Source organism: Sinocyclocheilus grahami, unplaced genomic scaffold (genome assembly GCF_001515645.1).
Source record: "Sinocyclocheilus grahami isolate Dianchi unplaced genomic scaffold, SAMN03320097.WGS_v1.1 scaffold124.1, whole genome shotgun sequence".
Classification (NCBI taxonomy): domain Eukaryota; kingdom Metazoa; phylum Chordata; class Actinopteri; order Cypriniformes; family Cyprinidae; genus Sinocyclocheilus; species Sinocyclocheilus grahami.
This window is the reverse complement of record NW_015505303.1, coordinates 1,536,656-1,547,313: the sequence shown is the minus strand read 5'-3', so window position 1 is coordinate 1,547,313 and position 10,658 is coordinate 1,536,656. Positions and strand designations below refer to the sequence as shown.

At 37.0% G+C, this 10,658-nt stretch overlaps 1 protein-coding gene across 2 annotated transcripts in view; it reads left to right on the top strand.

Moving 5' to 3' along the window:
• The first annotated feature begins 6,785 nt into the window (after positions 1 to 6,785).
• The window catches only part of cnot6a (CCR4-NOT transcription complex, subunit 6a), a 29,405-nt gene continuing 25,532 nt past the window's right edge, over positions 6,786 to 10,658 (top strand). Inside the window, exons 1-2 of one of the 2 annotated variants that reach the window (XM_016278680.1) lie at positions 6,786 to 6,889; positions 8,362 to 8,483. In XM_016278680.1, the coding sequence (XP_016134166.1) occupies positions 8,372 to 8,483 (112 nt within the window). In that variant the 5' untranslated portion in view covers positions 6,786 to 6,889; positions 8,362 to 8,371. Of the gene's footprint in view, positions 6,890 to 7,686; positions 7,711 to 8,361; positions 8,484 to 10,658 lie in introns of those variants that run through there. The other variant, XM_016278681.1, reaches the window with a different exon arrangement.

Genomic DNA, 10,658 nt, shown 5'->3' with positions numbered 1-10,658 from the left:
TGCAACAAGTTTTTCACACCTGGATTTGGGGATCCTCTGCCATTCCTCCGTGCAGATCCTCTCCAGTTCTGTCAGGTTGGATGGTAAACGTTGGTGGACAGCCATTTTTAGGTCTCTCCAGAGATGCTCAATTGGGTTTAAGTCAGGGCCCTGGCTGGGCCATTCAAGATGTCAATATGGGGTGTTGTGTGTACATTAATGAGGAAAAAAAAATAACTTAAATGATTTTAGCAAATGGCTGCAATATAACAAAGAGTGAAAAATGTAAGGGGGTCTGAATACTTTCCGTACCCACTGTATATACTGTATTGGGTTTAATGGGGCTAAAGGCCCACCTTAAGAAAAAATGTGCCATTCACTGCGCCTGAAATTTATAATTTCAGAAAAAATATATACGTTATATTTAACATTAATGCAGCAACAGATTTTGTGTGAAAATAAATAATTCAAGTTGTTTATTTTGTTTAAAAATCGTATAAATGTATGAGGTGGCAAGAGGCACACGGTATTGATACAAATACTTCAGCTAAAATAATGTTTTATAAAATAATGTCTAAATTAATACTTGTTCAAAACAATCACTTTAGCATTTTCTGCTTATTTTGAAAATTAAAATTTTTTTTTTTTTCAATAAATTTACTGTCCTTAAAATAAGTTAATATTTTAGTCCACCCTTTAGTCCACCTTTTCCTAATCTTAATGAAATCCTTATTATTATTACTGTTGTTATAGTTATCTTTGTCATCATTATCGCTTACAATACTTGTTGTTTCCACACTGCTCTTGTCCCTTTTTTTTTTTGTAGTTATACTTGTTATATCTGTTATAAATCTGTTAGATACTCAATGATTTGCATGCTTCCTCCCACACACTTACATACAATGACACGCACACACACACACATGCTCACAATCACAAGAATACATATACAGGAGTTATCAGAATGATCTTGAAATGTTAGCTATCTGTATATATGTTTGTTTGTCCAAGTGATTCTGTATTTGGCACTTGGCATTCTTGTATTTGGCACTTCTGAAAGTATTGAAGGTAATAATTGAATGTATATTTACAGTAGTAACAACAAATTATATTTTATTTTATGATATGATTAATATCATGTTTTTAAATATGATGGTTTCATTCTAAAAATGGTGATTATCTCTAATATGGACACCCAACATAATATATGATATTTACCATCTGAACATGTCATGTCAACAAATGGAAAAGTCAGCCATCTATTAATTATCATGTTAATTACTGTGCGCCTTTAGCCCCAACAGCAGGGGCGCTTTTTACCCCAAATACCATACGTTTACACATTCTTTCGTTATTTAAAAACGGTTGCTTTATTTATCTTAAACCAAACTGAAAATCATAAAGTAATATACAGTATGCCTTAATTTTAGCGATTCTCATTTGCTACTTAAATCTACAACATTTTAAAAAACATAAAATATTAGATGTATCTATGGAATAAATGATTAGGGTGATTATTGAAACTTCTAATTAAGGTAGATGCAAAGAAGCTATAGAAGCACTTGATGGATGTTGAATAACATTTAAGTTTGTACTTCATGTTTCTGAGAGCTATTTCACTCCTGACCATGTTAGATTGTTACATGAGTGTCTATCAATAGATTTCCTTTGAAAGAGGTTGGAAAAGCCTCCTAAAAGTTATGACATGAACGATAAACCAAAGTGTTAGGCCTTTAAAATTTCAGTTCATGAGAATAAGCCAAAGTAATTTTCAAAGGTGAGCTGGTATGTAAAAGTGTGAGTAATGGCTATTTGATCTGAAGGCTATCAGTCTTTTTAGACTCAATGATTTGAGGTCTTGGCCATGTGATGGTACAAGATGATGTAAACCCCTGTCAGGAGTCATACCCCCAGAATGCATTAAATGCTCAGCTAGCCTATGTTTGATCAACTATGTATCCATGTGGCATCTGGTCTGTGTCAGTCCGTTGCTCAATTTTCCCAGACAAGGACCAGAAGATGAGTAATGGGGCATGTTGGTTGGGATTTTTCAAGGTGTGGAGCTTTAGGGAAACATCTATCATGGGTAACAGGGCAGTGGTGTCATGGTATATGTGTCCGCTCATGATGCAGCAACTGGCACATGAGCAGACAGTGAATCAACTGCAATTCCACATGACATGAGAGACCCTACAGACGCTGCAAAAGGCTAAATGCACAGCCACTATTTTCTGTGTTAAACATCTAATGTAATAAATGTAATGACCCAGACTGTTTCTCTGCCCGTTGTCGCCTGCGTTCCTCAATATAGCTTGTAGATGTACTTGGCCATTCACATTGTTATGCAAAGAGGTAAATGTAATTATAACATTGCTCTTATTGCTAGAGATGTGCTTACCGGAGGTGAGAATGTGGGGGTGTGAGTGTGAGAATTGAACAGGGAGACACAACAAAGGAAAAAACAACCCTGTTTACCTTGAATTATTAAATGAGATGCAGAAACGAAAATCTGGACAATCAGGGCTGTCACAGCTTCATGGCAAAGGTCAAAACGTGGCCCCTGTGACAAATTCCCATGCGGCTTGAAGAGGTCCCCCATGGCTCTCTCTGTTCATGATTCAAATCCACAGGCAATTTCTTTCTTCGCATTTGACTTGCACATCCAGCTTCTTTGTTTTAAAAGAGAAACTGAGAGAAGGCAAAAAGAACAACAAAACCTGATCTCTCATATTTACTTGAGTAAACAACATTCAATCAGTATTCCAGAGAGTCACGTAACAATGAATAAAAAAATTAACATAGGTGATTTATTGGCCAGTGATGTTCAATACAAAAAGTCACTCATGTATCATTTCATCAGAACAATTGATGAAAGAGATTAGAGACATTAGAGATTTCCATATTATAGAACGTGTCTTCAGACTCCAATAAGCCAATTATAAACAAGAGATACTTAATCCTCTTCATTTCAAACTAGGAGAGTTGCAGTAAACAATAATTAATCAGTGTATTTGCTTTATTCTGTTTATTGTACTCTTTGTATGGCACTCTTTGTTGAGTACAGAACAGCCACAATAGGCTTAGTAACATAAAGTCACTCTTTTTGAAGTTGTGACTGTATTTAAACAAGTCCTCTATATTACTCAATTACACGTCATCCACCAAATGAATCAAAAGTGAATACAAAATATGATATGGTTGGAAGACTTGGTGAGTAAAGAGAAATGCCATACCATGAGCATCACTGCGAGCACATGATGAAAGATTTCCTTCTTTTTTCTATTACAACCTTTCCTTTTTCCCTCTACCTTCAGTTCTTACTCATTAGAGATGGGAAATGATGACATTATCAGACTCCTTTCCTACTGTGCTGAGATAATTATCAAGTGTTTGATTTATATAACCCGAGACGTTCGGTTTCTTGAAAGCGCTAATAATGCTGACACTTGCATGCTATTGAAAGCCATTCAATAGCTTTTGGCGGGGATGTCTCAATTTAAATGAGTCCTACAGTTCAAAGCATTAAGTTCACTGCATTGGAGAGCTTTCTGGCACACATCTGCACAGTCAGCGGAAGTGGGAGCGAGATGATTGAGAAACACAAGATGATAGAACATTTGACAAGCGCAACCCTTGCAATGCTCAGAGCAAAAGTGAATGCGGCAAAAGCATCTGTCAGATTTCAGTTGCACTCTAAAAAATGTTGGGTTAAAAAGGTACAAACCCAGCTATTGGGTTGTTTTGACCAAGCGGTTGGGTTGTTTTGAACCCAACCGCTGGGTCAAAACAACCCAATAGCTGGGTTTGTCCCTTTTTAACCCAGCGCTGGGTTATATTTAACCCAGCATTTTTTAGAGTGTGCCACGCTGCTAAATGAGAATGCTGCTTAAAATGATGCTTTGGAATTTATGTAGGTGCTAATTGGATGATGTGGATTCAATTAGGCACATGTGGATGATAAAGAAATGTTTACATCTCTGATGTGTTTTGAATTATAGAACTGTAATAGTTGGGGCTTAATAAAATATACAATAGGAAATAAAATACAGAGATTATATTAGATCAGTTATCGCCTGGAATTTTGATAAATTCTGTTAATTCATATCATTGCCACTTGAAACTATGTGTTTGTTGAACTTTTTGTTTTATAAAACTCACAATGAAACTGTCTTTGAAACGTTTCATCATGCTTTTTGTTGTTGTTATTTTTACATTTATATTTGCTATGTTTTTTTTAAACTACATTTTTGTGTAGATTTTATTTTCCCAGACATGTAAATTCATCATAAAAATATAAATGTTTACATGCGTACGACTATAAATCTAATCAATCTGAGTGCAACAAACAAGATCCATTTTAATATGTATTGTGTAAATGCATAATACCCTATTTAAAATACATAAATGCAAAAATAATTGCTATAATTTCATAATTTCCTCATTTCATCACACTGATTACTTTTTTATAGTGTATTGGTTACCAAGGAGACAAGCATGTCAGTGAAGTGCTTGAGATGAAATGTGAGACTTGTGATGTGTGAAGAAAACAGAGGAAACCCAAGGTTAATATCACTTGAAGGAAATTACTATATATTGTGCGTCATTTCCAATCAAGCAATAATTTTGTCAAAATATGCAAAGAGCATGAAAACATTGTTTAATTGTGTGTATTTAGGATGCATTACATGCTAGCTTTGAAATTACCCTTAGCAAGACAAAGAGCTGGGGTTATGGGGTTTGAGATGTGGTGGAAATTGGAAAAAATGGCGTAATTCTTGCTTATTAATTTTGTTTTGCATGTTCTTTGTTATCTTTAATTTCCTGAATGTGATTTCTGTACACAAAAGGTATGTATAATATCAAGGTATCTTTAAGGCCGCAGCCTGACCTCAAGCTCTCAGACCTATTGATGTTCTATCATGAAAGGTTTAGGCCTTGTTACGTGCATCATGATGTGGAAGATGTCAGGGTTGAAACTATATTTAGCCCTCAGCAGGTGGGAGTGTGTTTGTGCTTATGGCAGGATTATCGCTTGACAGTTTCAGTGTTGTCACCAAATCTTTACATCCCACATTTCAAGCACAGTTTATTGAAAAGGCTGTATTCCTTCTACATGTCAGTGGTGAATTGGGTTAGATATTATACAAATTCGTTAGCACATATCCTATACATGATTTACATCAGTTTTTATCAGTCAGTTAGGCCTGTGTTTGATAATGCACAAAAAGATTGGTCTGGTATAATTCCTCATGTTCCTTATTACTTGGGTTGTACAGTAATACATGTAGTAATTTTATTATCAACGTCATTTTTATTTCATTGTTGTTTGTATGCTTGTGGTTTATGAATGAATTAATCATAGATACATCCACTTAAGTTGTTTTGTTTCTCAGCATCTGTTAAGATTATGATTGATGAAAATATGAAAACAATCCAATATGCATCACAGCTTGAAAAACATCATAAAAACATCAAATAAACTGTAATTTCACTATTATACCACAATCAAAAGTCTAAGGATAACTAAGTTATGCAAATGTTCTGTATCCGCATAGCTAGGTGAGCTACTTACACAGACCTTAAAGAAACAACAACAAAAGAAAATGGGCTGAAAATGTATTCACCCCAAGGTCATTCAGGCTATAGATGAGTTTGTTTCTTCATCGGAACATATTTGGAGAAAATTTCTATTATATCGCTTACTCAGTGGATTCTCTGCAGTAGATGGGTGCCGTCAGAATGAGAGTCCAAACAGCTGATAAAAGCAAATTTCTCCAAATCTGTTCCAATGAAGAAACAAACTTATCAACATCTTGGAAAGTCTGAGAGGGTAAGTTCCTTCTAGCACATTTACATTTTTGGGTAAACTATTCATTTAATGTGTGAAATATTGGATCCTACAAAGCCATATGCTCAGATTAACCGTCTTTATCAAGTGTGATGAATGGAATAATATTGGCCAAGTTTTTTAACATCCTTTTCTTTACTCATTATCTGCAAAATGTCAAGAGACTGGCACACAAAACAAGGCTAACTAAGTGCCACTCACTGAATTAAAGATACAACATGAGGCCATGGGACAACAATGCAGCATACATACTAGTGTTTTTTATTCAGTTACTCACTGTATACTAAAAGTATACAGTGTATACAGTACGGTAATCTAGTATTCAGTTTTGAACAGAGCCCAGATGTGTGAATGTAAAGCTCTATGATGCCATCCAGTGGCCAGTCAAATGCAGCTCATAAACGCATTTTAATTATAACATATTTCATTTTATTTTCTTGGAAACATGAAAGCCTTTAAAGACTTATTGCTTGTATGTTTCGAGACCAAACTGAAATTACATTTTTTCCCCACATATTATTATCCTATGTGGTTGATATAATCTATTGGAAAGTGATGGACCTTAAATAAGTAATAAAAATGATGTGATTCACGTATTTTGTATGTGGTCTGATTTTCAAGTTTAAAGAAACGTTGAAACAATAAAAAGCAAAGCAGGACAATGTGTGTATCAGTCGCCACATAACTTAATTTGTCATTTTTAGAGTGTTTAAAACAAAAACACGCTTCCCACGTGTTTCTTAATTGCAGTTTCGTCAATTGTCATTACTGTTATCATTGCATAATGATCTATAAAATTGCATCTTTGTTTTACTCTACTCGTCAACATCCGCGAAATTGACCTATTTTTGTGACTCCTGTTTTTGGCCTGCCTCGCTAGCGTAAACACAGAAGAACCAATCAGAGCGCTCGTTTCAGGAGCAGCCAATGAGGGGGGCGCTTCTTATCGCGCCCTGAAACTCACGGCCGCCATGATGCTTGTTTGCCTTCAGTGAGAAAGAGCAGCGGATCAGAAACAAAAGAAACGCGCACTCGTCTTTGTGAACTGGTATGAGCTTACAGGTAAATCTAATACGGGGTTTGAGGCGTTTCCAAATGTATCTAGTGGTATGCGAGTAACGGAATATGTGTTCTTTCATACTGCTTTGCGGTGCTTTTGGTGTTGGTCTAGTTTTGTAAATGTATAATCGCATGTTAGCCAGTTAGCTCATGAGCTAATTTGCTCAATCTGAACAGAGAGGAAATGATGGATCGATAAGATTGGGATCCTTTAATTTGTATTAGTTGCGTGCGTGGGCGCTTTAAAATCTATGCTTGATGAATTTAGCAACCAGGCGATTTTGAATGTTGAGATCTATGTTGTTGGTTATGTAAGCAGCCTGCTGTGTCCATAGGGAAGCTACATAGGCTACTACCACAGTCTTCTTCAATATATTTATTAACATCATAAAACTTCATGGATTACTTCTGATGGTTCCAGGCGATTAACATCGCACAAATAAACTTGCAAAGTAAATCCATGGTTATCTAGAGATGTTCCCTCCAGCAAACGGTTAACGCTTGCATTGTAGGGGGTCCGATCAAACTAATTCACTTCAGCAGTTAGACCGCAAATCTGTGGCAAGTACATATTACGATCTAAAGCCAATTCATTTCCTAATTACTTGTTCTTAATTGACTCATTAAGGCGCCTTGCAGGCTGCCGTTTTCTCAGTGAATTTGACTCGCACAGCTAGCAGTCCTAGCTCTGTAACGTGGCTCTGGGAAACAAACACGAGGTGGTGTTTTTGTTTGGGTTCCGTTGCACAGCGATGATGAAAGACGAAAAAATGAACCGCATCTGGCCCGTTGGTTAACTGATTGGTTAGCGATTAACACTGCAGGTATGTAATGGAAATATACTGGCACCGTGTTTATTTGGAGTGCAGTTAGCAAGGATTTAAGCTGCACCTTTGTTAATTGGGATTGGTAATATGACCCGACTTTGTTTGTGCCATGACTAACAAATTTAGAAGTGGTTTTAAATGAAATGTATTTCGATAGAGTTGCCCTTTGCCTGAAATGCCAGCTACTCGAGAACGCTGGAAGTTTGCTACCGCTAGTTGGTAATTTCTTACAAAACTTTATTAAGTTGTCATCTTTTGCCTTTACTCTTTATCGAGTGCTAATTTGTCATTTACGGTTTTAAACTCTTATGGTTCGTTTTAATTGAAGACAGCTTTATGTAAATTTGCGACGCGTGGTGACGTTGAGCTGCGCGCGAGTATCTCTATTTGTCATACGCGTAATGGAAAAATCCCCTCAGCTATTGATCCTGGAATTGCTTTTGTATGTGCTCTCGCTCCTGCTCCCTTGCACTCTCTGAGGGTTTGCAATGTCTTTTTTTCCCCGTAGGTGTCTCACCTGTTCTTTGCACAGTTTCCTTTTCACATCTGTTTCCTGTCATATAAAACCACTTCATGTGTATAAAGTACATGTGCTGTACATTTCCTGTAATGGTGTTCTAGAGAAAGTGGTTGTTGTTTGTGTTTCAGTATTACAGGGATGCCAAAGGAAAAATATGACCCGCCTGACCCAAGGCGGATGTACACACTAATGTCCAGTGAGGAGGCGGCCAATGGGAAGAAGTCATATTGGGCAGAGCTGGAGATTGTTGGTAATGTTTGGGGTCTCAGAGGGGGTCATTAGGGCCTTTCGCACCGCTTTAGTTCCAGAACTAAATGTACAGTACTAAAGTACTGGGACGATTTTGCACACACTATTTCCCAGTTCAATTTAAAGGGTTGCATTTGCACTGACAGTGTGTACTAAGTGAAGTAAGCCGGTCGACAGCGACGCCATTTATGCATGGCGTTCAACAACAGAAACAAAGAAGAACAACATTAACAACAGGAGGATGGAGGACGCTGTGATCGGAGCTGTGTTTGTTGTGTCTTGCGGGTTTTACAATAATGGACATGGAAAGTCGACGTATACATAAAGCGATTGAAAGGAGGACTAAGAATCTCCAACGACAACTGGCAGTGCTACATTTGCTACAAGTGCCTGCACTTCAGCATCCGTTCATCTATCGCTGTTCTCCATACTTGCGAAATAAGTCGACAGTATGTTTACACAGCGTTTTAAATCATGGCGGGTGAGGGTGTTTGCATACGCGTTTGGCCAATCAATGTCTACTTGCGTCACGATTAGTACCAGTTGTGCTGGTTAGACCCTGCTCCGGAGTAGGAGCTAATTTGGTTCTCGAAAAAGGCAGTCCAGTACTAAAATCGCACCCAGTTCCGGCAGTGCGAAAACGCCAAAAAGTGGGTAGTTCCACAATTAGTTCTGGTACTATGAAAAGGTTCCCGCGGTGCGAAAGGCCCTAACATGTTAGATTGAACTCAAAACGAAATGCACTCAGTTTGTGGAAAGTTGGCATGAAATGAAAATTCACTTTATTTTCAGAATGCATGTTATAGATTTGAACAATTAATCCGTGCGTTTCCCTCTCTTTTTTCTTTTTTTTTTGACCATTGTTTTTAATCAAAACAGTTTTTAAGCATAACTGGAAATCCAGTGAAAATACCAGATTCTTTCTGGTGACGTATACAGGAATTCTCCAATAATTTAGTCTGTTTAAACCCATCCCTGCAAGATCACGTTCACCTGCCTCCACTTTTGAGCGTGATGCCCGCATCTCAAAATCCGAACAACAGCCGATGAATAGAAACAAGTGTCCAACATTTTTTCCATTACACTCGGATATTTGTCACAATATGGAAGAAAAGCTGTGTTGTTTGATCGTTTCGTCATGACTTTCAGTGCTCATTATTCTAAGGGAAAATGTTAGTACTAATTAATCAAAATATAGTAATTTGCTCCACCTTTAACCACTTTTGGTTTTGGCTGAGGTGACATTGTTGGAATATATTGTTAAGCAATAGCCAAAAAGCTTTTTGCACTTGTTTACGAAACAGTTGTTGTTGTAGTCAGTGTTACATTTTTAAAGTATTGACAATAGTTAATGCAGTTCTAATGGCATTTAATGTTGATGATAAATTAGTTTTATAGGGCTGCAGTAACTAATCAAGTTAAAATCTATGAGTTTGATTTTCGATTGTCAAATCTGCATGCTGTGCACATTCATTGGTCATATTACTTTACAGTAGAAAATCGCACATTTTTATAGACAAAACTCAAATACAGGATCCAGACTGAGCTGTTGCAGGAAAAGTGTGCAAGGCAGTTGCTTTGTATTGTGTTTTAATGTTTGGAGTAGGGATGCGCCGATCCGATATTCATATCAGGTATCGGCTCCGATACTGCCATTTTTCTTGGATCGGGTATCGTCAGAGAGAGCCGATCCAAATCCGATCTTTTTTTTTTTCTCTCTCTCTCTCGATTGTGTTAATTATTCTGTGTTACTTCTGAAGCCATACGATAGCTTAATTTGAGCTACATATGAATATTTAAATCCTTACATTAAAGTTCACACAAACTCTTTTCTCCGCTGTGGCTGTCAGTCATTCATTCAGCCTTTAAACCCTGGTCACAACCCTGGACAGTCAGTTCGGTAAAGCTCTCTCCGAGATCATTCTGTGTTCCCATTATACACATGTCTATGATTTTGCAAAAAGGACTTTATCTTCTTGCCGGAGTTTAATGTTTTGTTACTTGCTACCGGGTGTCTGTGAGAACAAAACACGGGTGTAGAAAAGACTATAAATTGTTTTAACTTGCACAGTAACTGAAATTTAAAACTGTTAAAAGAAAGGTTCAATAACTGTTGCACAGATGTAATACACTACGCATTAATTTATCTTCCCTTTGTGCTTTGCAGTTTTTAACA